This window comes from Micropterus salmoides, unplaced genomic scaffold (genome assembly GCF_014851395.1).
Source record: "Micropterus salmoides isolate LMB-PRFRI ecotype aquatic unplaced genomic scaffold, ASM1485139v1 Ms_hic_scaffold_14, whole genome shotgun sequence".
Taxonomy (NCBI): Eukaryota; Metazoa; Chordata; class Actinopteri; order Centrarchiformes; family Centrarchidae; genus Micropterus; species Micropterus salmoides.
In genome coordinates this window covers 3,587,324-3,607,545 of record NW_024040485.1, presented here as the reverse complement: position 1 = coordinate 3,607,545, position 20,222 = coordinate 3,587,324, and the positions used below count along the sequence as shown (strand labels likewise).

The 20,222-nt window shown below is 39.5% G+C and overlaps 1 protein-coding gene across 3 annotated transcripts in view; it reads right to left on the bottom strand.

The window, feature by feature from the left end:
• larp4b (La ribonucleoprotein 4B) overlaps positions 1-20,222 on the bottom strand; it is a 47,655-nt gene that overhangs the window by 24,761 nt on the left and 2,672 nt on the right. For 2 of the 3 annotated variants that reach the window (XM_038717260.1, XM_038717261.1), the window contains exons 2-4: positions 17,564-17,697; positions 5,298-5,451; positions 1,529-1,702 (exon numbers count right to left, since the gene is read on the bottom strand). In XM_038717260.1, the coding sequence (XP_038573188.1) occupies positions 1,529-1,702; positions 5,298-5,451; positions 17,564-17,644 (409 nt within the window). In that variant the 5' untranslated portion in view covers positions 17,645-17,697. The remainder of the gene's footprint in view (positions 1-1,528; positions 1,703-5,297; positions 5,452-17,563; positions 17,698-20,222) is intronic. The other variant, XM_038717262.1, reaches the window with a different exon arrangement.

Below are 20,222 nucleotides of genomic sequence, written 5' to 3'. Positions count from 1 at the left end.
AATCTTATCAATCTTATTTCCATACTGTAAACTGACGTCGTCACGCGTATCCTCGCACTAAATTCATCAAGTCCGACCCAATTTGATAAATAATGTTGTATGTGGTTGTCGTATGGCGTAACATGAAGACTTCACAGCCTCTCTTCAGGCAGGACTCTCATACTGCAACACTTGTCTTTGTAAAGAGAGAAAATGACAAGATAAAGTCGCTAACCTGCCTGTCAGCTCGCTCTGGTCCGTTTTACTGGATTTACCATAAAGGCCTGAATACGTGTGCACTCCAAATTTAGGTGCGGCTAGCTTAATCGTCTTCTCACATACAAGTCATAAACACTCCGAGTGGTTCTTTTCTAAGAAGTCAGCCTCAGATGCAGCGGATGTGCTAGGAGACAATTCAGCAGAACAGTCTGCAAATGGCCATTTCTGCATCTTTCTCGGACACTTTAAAATGCTTCCACACTGCCCACATGTCAACCTAATTCTGTAAAATTTAATCGGTCTGTTGACATATTAGGCCGAACACCGATTTTTTTTTTTTTTTAGGCTGTTTTCGACCGATTAACTTCTGTAGTCGAACATCCCTTAGAGGAAGAGACAGGTACTTGTTACCATGGTGGACCAGCAAGGCTTTGCGGCTGGTGGACCCCTAAGATGATGCTGATGCCGCCGCTGAGCCCTCCCAGAGTATTTTATTTTCATGCGACACTCTTTGCGAATCCCATGTGTTGTATCCATCTCTGTTGTCCCCTCCGTAATAAAAAAGTCTAAGTCTATAAATTGGATTTAACTGCAGACGGTGCTTTCCTGATTTCTTTCTCTGGTGCCCATTTACTTGTCGGAAATAGGTACATTTATATCACTGTCCTGGTCACAAAAGCAGTTTATGGGGAATAATAGCCGTTTTCTATACTTTTGAGGCATAAGAAATTATGAATTAACACTTACTACTCAGGAACAAAAATTGTGTTACGTAGTGCAATCGGCTTAATTTGCAGAAATGTGCCCCCTGGAGCTGATCATTTAGTGTGTTGAAAACAATGGGACAGAAGCACTAGCACTCCCTTCCCAGTTCAGCTTTGGTGTTGACATTCCTGTCAGGTAGAGGGTATTTAGAGACAAATGTCTTGTCACAGATAGTGTCTGGTACTGGTCAATGAAACTTTAATGCTGCCATAAATAAAACATAAAACAACAAAGAGCTCTTAAGCGGTCACTGTAATCCTCCAGACAATAATTTCTGCTACTTGGGGCTGAGCACAGCTCTTAATATGATGCCATTTATTCCAATCAGCCACATAAGAATAATATAATTTCCTGAAAACCTACGCAATTGGTTTTAACCATGCATCACCAAGGCCCAAGACTCTCACCAGATCATGTTACGAATTAGGTTGTTCCTGACAGGATGATGGTCTATGGTTGGAAACTGTATGACGTCTCCAGGCCTTGTAGACATGTGTAGCCCACACTGATCTGCTATCAGCCTACAGCCAGCTCTGACAACCAACCAAATCACTAACCAGCCCACCTGTGCGCCCTGGTTGCCCAGGCTCGGGGTATTCTGTGTAGGATGGCTCGGAGCACTCCAGGGTGACGGAGGCCACGGGGGCCGGCTCGGCCAGCATTACTGGTGCCGGAGGGGGCTCATCTGGGTCGGTTAGTAGGGGCTCCTTGTAAGCCTTGTCCTCACTGGCTTCATAGCCTGTGACAATCAACAAGGGGGGTATAATAATTATTAAAAGGTGTTAGGAGAGGACATTTCAACTGCCATTTAAACTAAAAAGGACAAAGTGCCTCATATCTGATCCCCGTCTCCTAATTAGCAAAGAAAAATCCTGTGCCATGGAAAAAAATACCTGAAGCCATCTATGGCAGCTGACCTTGCATTTATGTTCACACTTTTTTCTGGTTTACTTAAGAGCCCACAAACGATGTAAGGACCAATCAATTGCTGTCTCTGTCTTCAAAATCAAAATTCAAATAATGCAAGCATCTCAAATAAGCAATGGGTGAACGGTCAGCACAAACAAACAAAAAAAGGTTGTAAAAAACACTGGGGGCAAGTTGCATTTACTTTCCTGTAACGGCTTTAATTTAGCATAATGTATAGTACATTTCTACAGCACTGATTCAATCAGAACAAAAACAAGTCACGAACACTAATAGGCTGCTCTGAAGAGAAAAACTGAAATAAAAATTTTACTTTACAGCTTTTTCTATTGGTGTTAATCTACAGTCAATGAAACTTAAGACTTAATGAAAAGTTTCATATTAACAGTCTACCGAGAAGTGGAGGAATTACGTCCTTTAAGCTGCTCGAGTGTTGAGTTTCAGGAACAGCTTAACAGCAATAAAAAAACGAAAAACAGCAATGTCACTGGAAATGACTGAGTGAATAAAAACTGTGTTTCTCTTAGAGAACGGCAATTCAGAGCAACATTATGGTGAGTATGGCATGTCCAGGTTGTTGTAATAACTAAATTAGTGCTGTAGAATTGAGATTTTATTGTATTAAAGCTAGACAACATTTAGACATGGAGGAAAGGGCTGACTGCAACAAGTGGCATCAACAGCAAATTAACATCAGAAAACATGAAGATGTCTTCAGTAAACATGATATAATATACTCTGTCATGAAGCTGATTCAAATTGAGGCATCAAATATATAAAAAACAGATTTCAATAGCCAAACATACAATGATTTCAGTGACTTGTGACAGTGCCATATATTCTTTTGTATTATGCTACTCTACACAACACATGCAGTTCATTAAAGAATTTCTTACTCAAACATTGTTTGGTGGCCCTTTTCTCTGGCATGCTTCCTGCGTCATTCATTTTATCTTTTAGATCTTTTAGGTTTGAAATAAATAAGACTTCAGTAGCTTGCGTGAGAAGCAACAGGCACCATGGCAGGACAATGGAACGCGTACTTCACAAACATAAAATAAACTCACACTGTTTGATTGACAGATGATCTCTGGGAAGCGCAGTGTGCTTCATAATATCACGCTGGTTTTTGCACGTAGTGAACCTTCAATTACCTGCTCTGCAACTGTCTTTCATCCATGTTAAACCTCCAGTCTTCCTTTCACACTTAAGACTACTTAAAGACAACTCATCGTGTTTTCCAGAGAAAATGATCAAAATTGTCTGCAACTACTACTTTCAAAACACTTCCTACAAAGTTAATACCTAAAGTGTTTAAGTGTAATTGAGCCTAGATTAAAAGCCTGTTTACCAGATAAATCTAATCCAGAGAGAGGGAGGAAGGCATTCAAAGGAGGTCATAGACTTAAGACAGACTTATACCTAGAGAAAGCTCAACATACACACTTTTCTTTCACAAAATTATAGTTTTAAATAAGTCACCTCTACATCATTCAGATCACCATCCTAATAATTGTTCTTCGTAACATAACATAAAATAATGGTGAACGCTTAACCATGTAAAGTGAGTACTCAGAAGATACTTAAATAAATCTCTCCCCAACTGTAGATGTTTTTTGTAAGATTGTCACTTGAAAAAGAGGGATCCAAAAAACAGAAAACTAGTATGAATGTTAAAGGAAACATGGGTGAGAGCAGGTAGTGAGGTTAAGATTTCAAATATCTGAATGAAATCCATAATTCCTTCACAGGGTTGAGAAGTAAACACTTCACTTTAATAACACCCTTCCCACTCAACACTGATCAGCTATAGTGACAGTGAGTGGTTAAGGACGGGGAACCAGCCGCTGTTGCTGCTGAGAAAAACAAGTTTCCTTCCCTGATGGCAAATTTACCGTAAGTCTTGTAGTGGTGAAGCCTACTAAGTGAATGGCCGCACAATATTAAATCTCAAGTTTTCAGCAATGAAGTTTCCATAAATGTCCTCGCGGACGTGGGAGATGAAATAGGCTGGGACGTCAATCAGAGTCCAATGCAGACTAATCAATCATTTCTGTTTCGCCACCATACCCTTGTTGCCTCTGCGTTGGCTATACTTGGCTGGGAACATTAAAGTGAGTGATTATGGTCATTTGTGTGGAGGGAACGGTGACTGTGGTTGGAATATTCATAGCTCATGCTAAATTGAGTATGAATGATTTAAGAAGTGTCTCGGCATGACGAGAAAAGTGACAAGAATGGACAGAGGCAGGCTGCAACGTAAAATAGGTTTCTGAGTAGACCCCAGCTGTTATTTCAACAAGCCAACATTATGTGTATGTATTGAAATATTACAGATATATTGTATTGTCATGTTTGTTGGCAGAGGAGCATTTTTTAAATTTATTTATTTGTATATTTGTCTGGGACAATGCAAAAGAGACACATTGTAACAGATGTGTTGCATATAGGGTTTCTAGCTGAAGCTAATTTGCAACCCCTGTCCCTGGTTAGAGATACATACATCACCATTACCAAGAAAACAGAAAAAAACAACAACAAAAACACACCAGTCATTACATAGGCTAAACTCTAATGCTTCAGCTCATTTCAATTCCTCAACTTAACATAATCCTTCAAATAACGCGAAGACCTGTATTTGATCTCATTGGATAATTTTTATACAAGTAATATTCTGTTTGAAATAAATAAACTGTTTCATAGTAGCCCATTTCAGTTTTGTGCGAGAGGAAGGCCTGTCCCAAGTTTTATGGTATTTTGGTTAGTGCTTCAAAATTACAAATTAACTACCTGCAGTGTTCAAGTCAAACTGACCCTCCTTAAAGGTGGTTAAGCGATTCTAATCCAATACACGTCTTTTTGTCAAATACAGCCATCGCTACATGGTCTGTTAGCTGTCCATTCTGTGTGTCAGCTGAAAAAACACCTCATGTCATGCCGCCATGTTTGTCAGTGTTTATTTTACCAGTTGCTTTGACAGATAATTTAGAGGTTCCCAGTTAAATGGCCACTGTACTACCAAAATGCTCTCATTTGGCTTTGGTGCATAACACTACAACTTAATGGATGCAACTTAGATTTACTTATTTAGCTGACGCTTTTATTCAAAGCGACTTATAATTGCCGTATACGGCCGCACGCCTCTCGAGAAACTAGGGGTTGAGTGTCTTGCTCAGGGACACATTGGTGGATGTGTCAAAGTGGGAATCGAACTCAGGTCTCCCACACTGAAGGCATGCCTTATCACCATTTACTTGATGCTCTTATAGATTACTTCTGTGGACTTATTACTCTCATGTGAATGTGTGTGTGTACCACAGATTTTCTGATTAGCTATGATGGCCAAATAACAGACTTATTAATACAGAAGTGCATGGAATATTTTGTATCCTGAGTCTTTGGCTGACCTTCTGGGCCGGGGTCGGCCGAACTATCGCAGCCTTCCTTCCATGGCTGCAGGGCAGCTGTTGTGGTGTCAGCACTCCCGCTGGGGTCCAAGCTAAACATGTGGTTGGCCCATGCTTTCGCATTGGGGTTGAGGTCTGAAACCTTGGCGGATTCCTGTGAACAGAACACAGAGTTTGGTCAGAGATGTCAAGGCAGCTGAAAAATTGGCTAGAAACAAGGCAAACAGCACAGATACAAAAACAACTGAATCTGTAACAAGATTGCGACTGACTAAAACCATAAATATTTAGCCTTTTAGTTAATGCAAGTCTGACATGACAGGTATCAATGACAGTTATGGAATATCACAAGTTATACTGTAGTTTACATTTTGCCAGCAAGAATGTGTAATTTTTAAAGCGATTTTGGTTTCATTATCATTTTTAATTGTCTAATTTTTCACTAACTTCACAATGCAAACTGACGTATGTGTCTCACATACATTATATACATGCAGAACAATGTGCGTGAAAGTTGCTTTCGCTTTTTTAACAATGTAGCCTTAGTGACTTACGTGTTGTGCAAATGAGCCTAGAAACGAGACAGTGACATAAAGTAACATGTTTGTTAACAGCGAAGGGGAATATGGTTATGCAGCCCTCATGCAGAACTACATGTGCATGGAGGGTTTGTGGCATACAGCATTATCAGGAAAAACATGATCGCAAAATCTTCTGAAACAAAAAGTTTAAATTGACCAAAGTAATTTCCTCCGTGCTAAGCTTACTGTTAAATTCAGTGACAAAATAATGTTTGAATGACCTGACTGAGTATTTGGGGTAAATAAGGTTCTGTTTATCACTCAGTTGTTTTAAATCACTTTAATCTGTATTATTAAAACAAAACTGCTCCAAGTGATTCAGGAGCAGAAATTTGTAACCAGGTGGCTGAATGGGCAGACTTAGTTCCCCTAATCATTATACTAATAGAAAAGGCAAACACAATTAAAGTCTACATAATGCCCACAATTCAAATGTTCTGACTTGGGCAACAGAAATCATTTGACAGGCACTCATCAATTATGTCACATAACCGCCTCATCTGCCAACAAGACCAACAACATCTGACAGGAACCGCTTCAAACAGCGAAGACACTAGTACAAGCGGACAGGGAGCAGGCTCATGAAGCCCTGCTGAACATACTCACAGGATCAAAGCAGTTCAGCATGCATGTCTCACAGGCTAACAGACTGTAACCCAGAGCCGTGGTCAGAGCCAGTGTTTCATTGAAATCCTGAGGCATAGTGGGCCAGGTACTTCCTGGCGGTGGTGGTATAAGGCTCCACTGCATCCAATCCATGATTAATACACACAGACAGAGTCTAAAGTATCTCCACAGACAGGCAGAGGAAGACCCCAGACCAACAGTATATGCCTTCAGCCATAACCTGGGCTCCTGCAAGTGAAGTCAGTACCATCATTACACCTCTCCACGTCGTCCCTGTCAAATCAAAGCCACTGCCACGCTCAGTCTGGCTCTTCTGATGCGAGCTGCTGGGTTGATTCAACAAATCTGATGACAGCACTGAGGCTCCGCTGCCCCAGTGGGCTCGGCTGACGTTGCAGAAGCTGACTGGCTGTCTTGCTCCTGTTAAGCAGCAGTCTCTGCTTTTGTTGTGTTGCTGTTGCACTGAGTCATTCTCCGGCAAAATACTGGAGCTATGGAGGGAGTGTTAGAGTTGCACACCTGAGCTCAAACAAAGCCTGCTCCAGTCATCCACGTGCTAAATCAACCCTGGGGCATCGCTCAAATTAAAATCAGCTCCCTTGAGCCTTGGTTTTAATAGATTATTCTGCTAACGAGCCGAGTTGCTGAGGCAAGAGAAAGGCTGGCAAACCTGCTTCTTATTCAAGCAGTAGCAAGTTGAGTCAAATATAGAGAGAGTCAGAGAAACAAAAGGACAAAATGAAACATAAAGAGTGAGGAAAGGGACAAATAAGTCTCACTTGATACAAGATGAGCAGCAAGAGACATTGTTCCTGGGTCGTATTTCACAAATGCTGCTCTACAAAATCATTCGGGATGTGTCTGGCCAGACAGAGCCCCCCCCCGCCTCTGTAAATAATCAAGCCATGCACTACTGTATAACTCCCTACTCCTGTCCAAGCTGGCTGCCATAGAAACTGTTGCTGACATCACCGGATGTGTACGTTCTGGGCACCGCTTGACCTTTCAAATTTTTTAAATGTTCCCTTCCTTCACAGGAGGAGGAAAAGGTTAGCTGCCTCCCTGATTGAGGGTGTATTTTGGGAGGAGACGAGAGGATGTGATTCATCATGAACCGTGGACAGAGACGAGTTATTGACAGTGTCATTGGAGGGCAGCCGGCGTAGCGCTGGGTTTATTGCTCTGCCTCTCTGATGGAGGCGAGCACGCAGTGGCAGACATGATGACAGAGACGGCAGACATGCAAGAGTCCTTCAGGGGAGAAAACAAAAACAGCTGAATTTTGGACTTATGTCTGTCTGCAGACGTGAGGCTCATCTTCAGTCTCTGACAGCTACAGAGCTACAGGGGACGGCAGGCCAGATGAGTGCTGAGCACTCTGGAGTCAAATGCATCACAGCTACTGTTAAACACTTCGTCCTGAGCATCGTTTCCTACACCATTAGAATAATTAAGCATCAAAATGGTTCAGGGTGATGAAGTATTACCAATTCAGTATCGCTAAATGTAAAATAGCATTTAAACCTCCTGTCTCTCTCTTGTGAAGGTTTTCAGAAACACCACCACGACACAAACTTAACTGGCAGACAAGTTCAAAAAGATAATGATTAAAGAACATTCAGTAAAAAAAAATAAAAAATAAAGTATAGCCTTATTCCACATTGATATATTCATTATTTCAATGGGCTCATGGATGGATTCAGGTTCCTCCTGAATGGAGAACAAAGTTTTGTAGGCAAGATTAAAAATGGGGACATCATCTTTCTGTCTGCAAGCTCCATATCTGCATCCATGAACCACAGTGATAGGCATGTGTGAGATTGATGCAGCTGTCCAGGTTGATGTAAGACCCCTTACAGAAAGTACAACTCTTACATTAGGATATGTCTTCAATCATTCTGTGTGGACTGAAGATTTCATCCATCACTTCTGCTTCTGATAAAGCAGACGAAAAAACCACCCCTCCTTGCCAACCAGAAATCAACTAACATGAACACAACATTAGGCTGAAACAAGTGAAGGGCTGGGGCGATTCGTCGGTGTAATCAATTACATAAATACATCGTATCGCATTACGTGCGTCGAAGTTTCGCTGCATCATGATTCCCTCAGATACAGACAGTCAACAACATGCTGCTTCGTGAGCAGTGAATTCTGTCTCCACACAAGCACGGCACAATGTCTGTTATTGTTATTTTCACAGTAGTGATTGGATTTATTTCAAGATATGCTACTATTATCATTATTCTAAATATGACAAATAAAAATATAAAATATTGATTTATTAATTAGTTTATTTTGGATCATTTATATCATGTAAAAGGCTCCTTTAGAATATACAAAAATTAGTCAGATTAATCAACTAATCAAAAATATAATTGTTAGATTAATAGATAAAAAAATCATCATTATGTGCAGCCCTAATCAAGTGAAATTAAACAATAATTTATTCTTCTATCTACTTCATCATATCGTAATACTGTTTTCACTTTAACAAAACTCTGCCGTCTAAATTAATGTTTACAGACAAAGTGTAGTTACAAAACTCTAGAAATCTGTTAAAGGTTTTTGTTCTAAAAATGTTTGAAATAATTTAAAAATTATAATTACAGCTGAAACACAGTCACACTAAAGAATTTGATTATTTTCATGTAAATATATATAGCAGATCTATAGTGATTTCAGCCATATTCCCCAGCCTTACTAGAAGACCACTGCTGACTTAACTGATGCTACTAAGTTAGAAATTCAAACATAGAAATTTCCCAACTTCAGTATTGTTGAAATGCACTTCATTGGACTCATCAGCATGTAAATGCTACACGTCAAAAGAAAAAAATGACAACAGCACTGCAAATCTTTCACACCATCTGTCTGGTACATGGTTAAACTAATGTGTCACATTTTATGAAAACATCTCTGTCACTCCTGTTCTCAAAACCCTGCTCAGTACAATCAATATGTAGTGTGAGACACGAGAGGTAAGGAGAACAACATGTTCTCATACCTCATTTTTTTTCACAAATACCTTAATTTTGTGCTCAAAGTTGCAAAAATTGCTTAGTTGTTAAAACGTTGTTAAAAAAATTCCATAAGTCATACGTCATTATCCAAGCTTGCGCAGGCGCACTGTCATGCCGTCACGCCTCGTTAAGTCAGAGCATCAAACTAAAACATCGTTGTGAGCTAGCTAACCAATTTATCATGTCATTTACTTAGAAATTACAGTAGGTATGTCTCTCTGTAAAGTAAGGTAAGCGCACCATAACACGTAGTGGGAGTTATCATGTGCAGTGCGTGACAGGACCATCGACTGTATGATTGATAACAGCTCATACGCGGGGTAAATACTAGCTACTCCTGCCAGACAGTAAAGTGTGCTCAACTTTACAGTGTAGTGATGTTAACAGCATATCGTTAGTGAACACTCCAGCCGGTCAGTTTTTGGTTGTCATGGTAATTGATTATGTCCAACTATTAACCCCACCCCCATTCTCTGTTTGAGAAAGAATGTTCACCAAAAACGGCGGTTAAAACTGGCTGGAGGGGCTTTAAACTCTGTTACTTGAACATTTTTCACTGTGCTCCTAAATGAAAAAGGTTATCGTAGAGCCCTGGTTATGCAAGCCACACAAGGTAAAACACGTGGTTAATGTTGTGAAATGGCAGTTTGGTTAGGTTTAAATTCTAAATAATGCAACACTGACTTTGTTTCACATGAGACTCGAACACTAGTGTCCTGTGTGAAAGAGTTCGACCCATTCATCCATCAAAACTACCTCCTTACATGGACTTTCGCACTCTACATCACCCGACTTCCTCCTTTGCTACTGTCACACTGCCACTACAGCAATAAACGGAAATCAGGTTGTAATAAGCTGCTTGTACAAACGGTATATAGGGTCGCTTATCTGGAGAGGACAGGCAAGATATGAAATATAGTCACAGTTATAGAATTAGTCTTTGATGTGATGATGTCATGACAGTTAAGGTGGACAGTGAGAGTCACATTTGTCTCAACCAGTAAAAACATTTGTCTCAACCAGTAAAAAAACAGCAATGTAAATCTGGTCTTACGTGGTTATTCCAAACTCTTTACAGCTGACACCAATATATTTTTCAGCAAAATCTAAAATGTAACTGTATTTGGTGTTTGGCAGGTGTGGTCTGGCCTAACATTAACAGCTGCATGGGGAGAAGATGAACAATTTTTTAAAGTAAGTAAGTTTCCTCTGATTTTTCATTCTCATACAGTATTTTTATACCAATAAAAGCTCTTTAACCAAATGAGATGAGGATCTGATCCCAGCTGGTCCACCTTTCTTTCCAGCTTTTGTCCACCATCGATTAGATTTAACATGCAGTGCTATAAATAGGTCATATTCAATTTCTGGTCTGTTTCTAACACGTATGTTTAAAGCATATGGTGCATCGCTCTGTCTCTGTGTGTATGCATGTGTGAATAAGAAATGAGCTGGAAAACACAAGGGTTTGGTACCACAACACGGCGTTGGTGTTACTATGGCACCAGCTTGATTTGGGGCTAGAGTAGATTTTGATTAATTGGATAAAAGTAGATTTATATATAACTTAAGTTAACTGTTTTTCCAGAAAATGTTACTATTAAAAACACAATAATTTAATTTCTTACTTTATTAATCCTATTTCTATGTTGAGATGTTCTAGGTGCTCCTAGTTCAAATTAAATGTGTTAATATTGCCAAGTTAAATACTTTACAATTAATAATTGTGCAATTATACAACATGCTCTACAGTCATACAGAATTGAGTGTGCAGTCAACAGGCTTCTAAATTCTGAGGAAATAACTGACAATTTGTATGTGGGTAGAGAGGTTTCAATTTTACTTCCTGTGGTTCCAACACTGTTTTAGTTTCCATACATTGCACACTTTGGAAGTCTTAACAGGTTTCAAGATTTTAGTCTGTGTGAAGTATACTTACAGCAGCAGAACAGCATGTGAAGTGACAAACCTAAAAGCCAAATAAAATGCATATCGAAAGATAACCTGGCCTGAATATAACTTCTGTGCAGACCTCGTGTGCATTTTATGACTTTTTAAAAACTAAAAGAATGTGTGGGGGATTTCTCAGACTTTGCTCGGGAACTCTCGACACCCTGAACTGGTGCTGTGTTTTTATTCTCTGGCCGCTTTCCCCCACCGCTAATCCCAGCTTGTAATGAGACCTACAGCCTGAAGCACTAGCCCACTAGACTCAATCAGAAAGAGTTTGCCCATTCCTTTTCGCAGCCAATCTTCTTTCCAATCTTGAGTGTGTGTAAATGACATGGAAAAAAAAAGACAGCGGGCTCTTTCCATTTCCTAATTTTGGAGCTCTCCGGAAAAATAACTTTTTTTTTCGCCTGAAGGCCATCCGCTTATTTCATACCCATTTCCTTAGTTCCACATTCTTTCCTATTTGAAGAGGTTGATTGAAAGCCATCAGGGAAACACAGACACATCTCCGTATTTGCTTTGTGACAGACACAGGCTCAATTTCTCAATTCAATTCCCTGTATTTCATCTGTACTGAAGCAATAGCCATGCTTCACCATACTGAGTAAATTACAATCTCTGCTAGACAGTGCGTTAAGTTAAAGTAATAGTGCGACCAAGAAAGACTTCCCTTAAAAACACAAAAAGCATGAGCTCTGATCCAAGGAAGATTGATTTAAGGTGCTGGAGCCTGCACTAGAATCAAAACAGCAACCGAAATGGGGAGTGATCTGGAACCGCAACATTTTGCTCCTCAAGCCATAATGCTGGTTGCAAATACTGCAGTAAAACTGATTTTCAATCCAAACCAAGAGCCTTGTGACGCCACCAGCCAGGAAAACCAGCCAACCACACACCACGCCAGAACAGCGGCACAGACACTGTTCAGGGAGACAGCATGACACCACTGGGAGAGGAATAAGTAACTGATGTTTTTAATCCGGTTTACAGAGCAACTACAACTCACCACCCACCCAGTCGTGTTTCTTCTCAGGGAAGAACCAGAAATCTAAACGGCAGTTGGTTAAGTGGCTGGTAGAGGAGGCAAGTGTACTCACCAAAGCCAGATTTTACCAGTATTTGGCTGGAGGCTGGTGTAATTTCCCACCGTGGTGACCGCATTTAGCCTGGACACTCTTTGCAAAAGTGTCACATGTGCTACCATCAATCAAACCTGCAGGGCTGTGTAGCAGAATCATAAGCCATTCAGTTATGTGAAAATGGACTGAGGAGTCTGTGGGGATAGCATGCAGGATTACTCTCGCAGGGTGGCCAGTGAGACCAAACACAGGCACAGTCACCTTAGCATGAATAGTGCTTCCTCCTTACAGTGCTTTGACCCCTTGGATGTTTTTGCTTATGCTTCCTGAATTTACAAGCTTTTTGGCACAGTCACTATGTTTCATAGCTAGACATGCCATATTTTCTTTCCAGGATAGGTTTGGGTACTCAGATGTGACATTATTTGGTATGTCAGCTGTATAATACGTGTTACAGGACTGCGTGATTTTGTGATTAATATGTTTTCAGTTTTGGCACTACAGTTGCCACCATGTTTCAGGTGATGCTAATAGGATGTATAATGTCATGGAGTCATCGAGATGGCTGCAAGCGGCTTTTGAGCCTAAAGGTGAGCCATAAAAAGCCACGCTGCATCAGCTAGATTTTAGCGAGCGCCAAAATGATCAGAATTGAGGAAAAGTCGTGTTTCAAATCCTCTCCGACTGTGTTTGCCATTTATCAACAACTATTGAGCAAGCAGAACAGAAACTTAAATACGACGTCTTTGACTTCCAGCAATCACGGCCCTCCTCTCATCCACAGTCACTGTATTTACACATGCAGCTGCGCTGGATCAATAAACCAGCTGCTATGTTGGTTTGACTGCGCCTGAACGCTTCGCCACAAAGCTCGCACTAATGGAAGGGATGCTTCCCTGTGATTTCTCGCAATAAAAAAAAGCTATTTGTGCGTGAAGTGTGCCGGTATCCACCAGTATTGTCACTTTTACATTTTACTCTTTGGCCAACCGACACTCCTCTCTACCCTCTACGCTCACCTGTTCCCATTTTCGCCTGCCAATCTCCGCAGTGTGATTTTAGTTCTAGTTAGTAATTTGCATAAACAAATGAGAGTCTAACCACCACGTAGAGCATTTTTCTTGCACAATAATTGAATTACTGAAACCAACCTACAAAAACGAAAGTGCTGTTTTGTCCAATTGGAATTAATATTAGGCTAGTGATGTTAAGCTATAGTAGCCTATACTATTATCTGAAATTATAATGAATACACAAACATTAGCACTAATAAACCTTAACCACAGGGTATAGGCTAATATCAGAAAATGATTTTATTTTAATCTCGGAGGAGTATACAAATAAAGTGTAAACTGTAAATTATACTAACATTAAACTTTCTATTTCATGTTATAATATTTATTAATATACTAATTTATACGTTTACGCCTCCAAGTTGTTGATATATTTTGTTTATCAAATGGTCAGAAATAACAAGAAAATGCATTTCATTTGTTTGTTTTCTTTAGCTTCCCATACTTTGGACACTTTCCTCTTTGTCCCTCACTATTTTCTCTCTCTTCCTCCACTTTGCAAACAGCTCCATAATAACACGTCGTGTTCACAGCGAAAGCACGATGTGCAACAGTAATAAATGCGTGAAACAGTGTGCTAAATAGTTATATGGATTAAACAAAGCATCGATGCAGTTTATTAATCGATGCGTTGTTTCAGCCCTAAAACATACATTTGAGAGTTTTGTCTGGTAGCTGGTGTAATAAAACCAAAATATAATAAATGTTCTGCTTACTACACACATGCACAGTTTCATTGACAACCTGCAATTAACTTCGGCAGCTACCCTGATATTAAGAGGGAAACCCACTAATAAATAAAAGATGTGGACATAGTGTTAGCTGCTCTGCTGTGTTTGGAGGTAATTCCAAATCTAGGTCTCAGCAGCAGGAGAAACAGCACTGTGTGTTTTTAAAGGGACAATATGAAGTTTTTCACTGAAATCACTTATGAATAAATCACTTTTTTCTCCTTTTCGTCAATGGGCTGTAACCTCATTTAGAAATGAAGCACACACCCGTTTTCTCTGTTGCTTGGAACGGCCACTAACAGCGACAACACCGCAGCTAACGAAACACGTGTCCACTAACACCATAAGACGACCGGCTCCCAGCACAACATAGACTCCAACATAAACTCCACCTTAAGACAAAAAATAACAATAAAGATTTATATGCTGAAGCCCATCAGGCCAAACAATCACAACGACTTTACATCAGCAAGGCTTGAGTCACAGAGAGGCCTCCGCTTGTTTATACTAAGTTAGCCTATAGTCATGCAAGGCAGCCAGCTAACTTTAGCACAGATCTGCCGCTTTATGCTTTGTAACGTCGTTACACCAACACAGTGGAAGACCCATCCACTACAGTTAAGTTACTGACTGCCGTCTAACTGTTATAAAGTGTACAGTGTAGCAACAATCTCATTTATAATATTCAGTCCAGCTCAACGGTTTCCTTCTCATCCAGTACATTTAGCTGTGCTCACATTGCTGAGCCTCTCTGGTGAAATAGTAATCACGTAACAAGCATGGATTAGGTCAACCTCAGCCTGAGTTTCCAGCATGTTGTGTGAAACTGTCTCCGGTGTTTTGGTCTCTGTGTGTGCGCGATTCTGCTCGCGCATGTGAACACGCACACATCTGGTTACAATCTAAAAACTGCACCACTAGTGGCTGCTGAAAACTACATACTTGTTCCTTTAACTTTTATTAAAGCCATAGTCGATGCTATAGGATTCCTTCATTTTTCTGTACAATGTTGCTGTTGACCCAGGCTAACTCAGTGTGATTTCTGACAAGTCCTCAGTTTAAGCTCCAGTTTGTTCAGTAGATGATGCATTATGTTGTTTCATCACATCCCACTAAAAGGCATTAGAATCAAAACTTGACTGCTGCTTTAATGCACCCAAGATGTATTGCTCCATTTTCAGTCTAAGCCATCACAGTCCAACAAGGTCCAAAATGTCACATCTGTGATAAATGGGGCCAACATAGGCTCATGAAAACAGAGAAATAAAAATGGGTCACAGTTATTTAGTTACCAAAGTTGCTTCTTTCTCTGCATCATGTTTCTTCACAAGGTTCAACTCTATTATATATAATCAGTGTGGGAAATCAACTCCAGTCAAATCCAGGCTGTGGCTGGTATGATGTTCTCCATCAATGAGCCAACCTGGATGGGAACTGACTACAACTTGGGAGGACTTTCTCTCAAAAATCTGTTCTTGTGCTTTGAATTCAAACGTACTAAAGCCACTGTCCCAAAGTACACTTCACAGTTGGTAATGAAGGAACTGAAACTTTCTGATGTTGCACTTATTAAAAGCCTCTTTTCGTAGGTTCACCAGCTAAATGCCACAGATGTACCCTGCCAAACAAACAAAATCAGAACTGGATCCAGTTATATCTAGTCTGATAGCTTCTAGAACAATAAATGTAAATACAGGAATGCAAACACCCAGTCCTGACGTAACATTTAAATTGCTGAGGATTAAAACACAATATTAGATAAGGGTGTTTTAGATGACTAGACCTTCAAATTTGGCAAGACATAAAAACAGATGAAACAGACTACAATACTAGTTAGTTACTACTACTACTCCTACAAGTTGACAACTAGTATTGACAAACCCACTACACAGCACTGCTGAAGTTACTGTCAACTACTGCCAGGTTTGCAAAAAAAGTACAACTTAACATCTGCTGAAGCTACACAGCAAGCATGTGTATGCAGTGCCAATAGCCAGCCTGCAGTGTTCTCCAGCTAAGTTACCAGTCCTCATTCAAAGTCCATTTCACAGATTATCTCCTTAATTTAGACTCTGTAACAGCATCAACTGCCCGCCTACGGTCTTAATGCAACACAAGTAATCCCCACTGTATGTTTATGTATACAAGCTTAATCAACACTGGGAAATTTGCTGTTTTTGGAGCATGCAGTTTGCTAAGTCTCTACCTGGTGCCATCCATTATTCTGTTATACTCGGTAAACATGCACACACGCTTTCTGATGCAACACAAGCATCTATCCAGCAGATGGCTGCAATAAAAACACACACTGAGTGCAAGATACAACAGCAGGTATCGCCTGTTACACTGTTGCTTGTTTGGTTAAAAAAAAAAGCTAAACGACTTGACATATGTGGGCTGAGGCTGTGATAATACAAACCAATCAGAGGACTAGCTAGAGAATGTATGAGCAAATACTTTGTTTAGTTTTCAGTTTGACTTTATATCAAATTTACTGCTGCTGCATGATACAGCATATATTGGGTGAGCCATATCTTGGGAGAAAATATATAACTATATAATTAATACTATTTATCAAATGCAAATCCCTTAACCATAAAACTGTTGTTGTTGGATTTTTGTACAATTTTAATACACACTAAATTTATTGTCAGATATTTCATTTTTTTAAACGATGAGACAATTTACAGAAAAAAATAATTGGCAACTATTTTGATAATTGCTTCATGTTTAAGTGAGAAAAATAAAGTAACTTGCAGCCCTAATTTAATTTGCTGGATTACTTGAAGACACACATTCCTGTCTGGTTATTTTATCCATAAAATGTATCTATTCGATTTTCAAAAAAACGTGTCACAATATAACTTTTATATGAAAACACACACCATGATAAAAGGATTTTATCCACACAACCCACATTGAATAATATATGCTCTCATACTACTCTTTTACTTAACATTTGTTAATTGTTATTTATTTGCTTGAGAAGTTTGTACCGCCATTTTTTCCATTTCCATGAGGGTAATGAAGAAAATATAAAATTGTAATGACATTTTACAATTTTCTTACACATTTCTACAACAAAAACAAACATCTGAATATTTGTGGGATTTTCACTGGAAATGACTCAAATGTATCAAGTCGCAAATTTAGGAGGAGCAGAACAAGAGAAAAACACGTATTAGTATGTAAAACTCACCAAATGAGAGTTCTCTTTTGCCTCTTGTACTTGCTGCACCTGTGGTTCAGCTACAACTTTCGTGTCCTGGTCAGAAGTCATGAGCCGTCTGCTTCTTGGCTCCTCAGGGAGAAGTCTCTGTGTCACCAAGTAAGCTACAGGGGGGCAGAGAGGACAAACAAGTTAAGATTCAAGAATGGATGTTTATCACATGACTGTGGCATAATATCAATCGTTACACGTGTAAGATGAAAAGGGACAGAGGGGCCGTGGCCGACAGTTACTTTCAAGGACCGGTGAACGCTAAAAAGAACTGCCCGTTGAGATAAGTAATTATTAAATATGCTTTTTCTTTCCTTCTTTCTTTTTGCCAGTTTGTGTACATAATAAAACAGCACATCAAATTTAGAGCTATAATTTAAAAATCAGCCCAGTCTCACACAACAGATTTGTTTATTAAATGATCATCAAGTACAAACGCATTGTTACATTTCCGCAAGTTGGATAGGTATTTTAAGCAAAAATACAGCAGCAACAACAGTCACTGGGAATTATTTCACCATTCCTCGTGAAGTACAGTACTGGTAACTAGCTGTTCAGCCTGCTCTCCTAATGAAGATTGACAGCAAGACGCAAGACGTCCCCCCGAATTAATACTGTACTGTACTATTTCCTCTGCAGCCGCAAACACACAACACGACCTTAACACTATTAGGCTGCAACCTGAGCATCTCGCCCACCTGACAGTGCTGCAGCTGAACTGAATGTGCCACGCACACGTTTTACCGACACCTGTTAACGCGTCGCTACAAAGAAAAAGAGTTAGGGGTGCAAACTTGGATATTACTGAGTAAAAGAAATGCTTGGTAATTAAGGGAGGCGATTCTCACGTTGCCTATTTTTCATATTAATTTCTACAGATAAATGTTAAAAGCTATAAACTGAGACACAAAAGGCAACATGAACACCATGGCTGCCTTGTACAGCAACTACAAAGCCACTGTGCGTTTGTTTACGGTGCTGACATAAAGCAGTTTTAAAAAATGTGTTATCAACTTGTTATCTAATTGTTTTAGAAGATATTCAGTATCTCAGTATTTAAGGTTGCCAGTCTTTACCGAAATTAGCAAATATCCAGAAATTCACATCAACTTCACTGTTAACTGTGTAAATTAAAACATCAGCTTTACATTGTTTTTGATTTAATGTTGAACAGGTCACCTTTATATAAAATATGATTTAATGTGTAAGTTGTCATTTTCTTAAATTATATCATTAATAGAACTCTTGAGCCAGTTGAAGGCCCAATCAGAATGGTACCAGCTCCGCCTCATTCCGAGGCAGGAAAAACCCTGTATTTTGGCCGAAAGACCATTCTGTGACAGTTAAATACAAACGTACACAAAATAATTGACAGACTTGGATGTTAAATTTTAAGATCATTATTGGATTTATAGGTTATAATGATGAGTTTTCTTCTGTTGCCCAGGTATTTCTTATTTCCAGTATTATATTATAGAATGTGACTAGTTAAATATTGCATTATAGTAACTTACTGCCTAGTTAGAGGAATATTGACAGCGTAGTCTAAATATTGAAATGATGATATTATAACCCTGAGATATACCACTAGCCTAACCTTTATGTAAACGGTGATTTTGGATGAACTGATTTCATTACTAGTCAATGTCTGTATATAAACTGAAGCAGTTGCTGTCCACTGTAGATTGGGGAATGTCCATTTCTGACAGCGAGATGTGCCTTCTAATTGATCGGATCAGAAAAACAAAATCAATTAATCGTTTCAGATTATTTTTTTTAAATGCCAAAACTTGAAAAATAGAGCTTGTGAGGGGATTTAAAAAAAAAACATTTTCTGACACTATACACACCAATTGATTAATCGACAAAAATGATCTGTGTATTTTCCGATAGCAAACATTTTTTATAGGTGTAGCCCTTAGTAAGAAGCCTGCAACAAGTGGCTTTGCAGATTTAAGAAAATTAATTGAATATCAAACTTTGATTCAATCTCATTAACTTTCTGTCATTAGAAACTGACCCCCCAACATCCACACAGACCTCAGCTAGTATAGCGTACCCGGATCTGGACACAGCCGCCATCCTCTCCGGAGACCCGACCTACAGCCGATTTATTCTTAAGACTTACTACCTCTTGAAGGAGCGTTTCTATTTTAACCCACGCAGCTTTTCTTGCATTTACTGTACTGGTTTAGCGGCCCAGGAAACTCAGACCAATTGCATGTGCTCCAAACGTCTCATGTGATGCTGCTCAGCCAATCAAATCTGTGCATTCCAATAAGCGTTGCAAGTCGAGTCCGCGAGCGAGATTCACCAGAGACGTTTGGAAACACACAAGGACATAGGAGATGAAAGGGAAAAGAGATTTGTAGAATGTACAGATTCTTACATGTACATTCTTCCCACAGGCAGTTCAACACCAGAATCTCTCCATATCCAAGCCAGAGCTCACGTTTCTCACTTAAGAGAAAGTAGGGAAGTGATATTTAAGAGGGAATGAAAGAGAAGGAGGCATTAAAGCTGTTCATTTGTTAAGATGTGTTTTAAAATTAGTTGTGACTACACTTCCTCAATTCAAGCGATTTTCATTTTTTCTGAAATTAAGCACTTTATTTTAGTTTACTTAAATTAATTTATT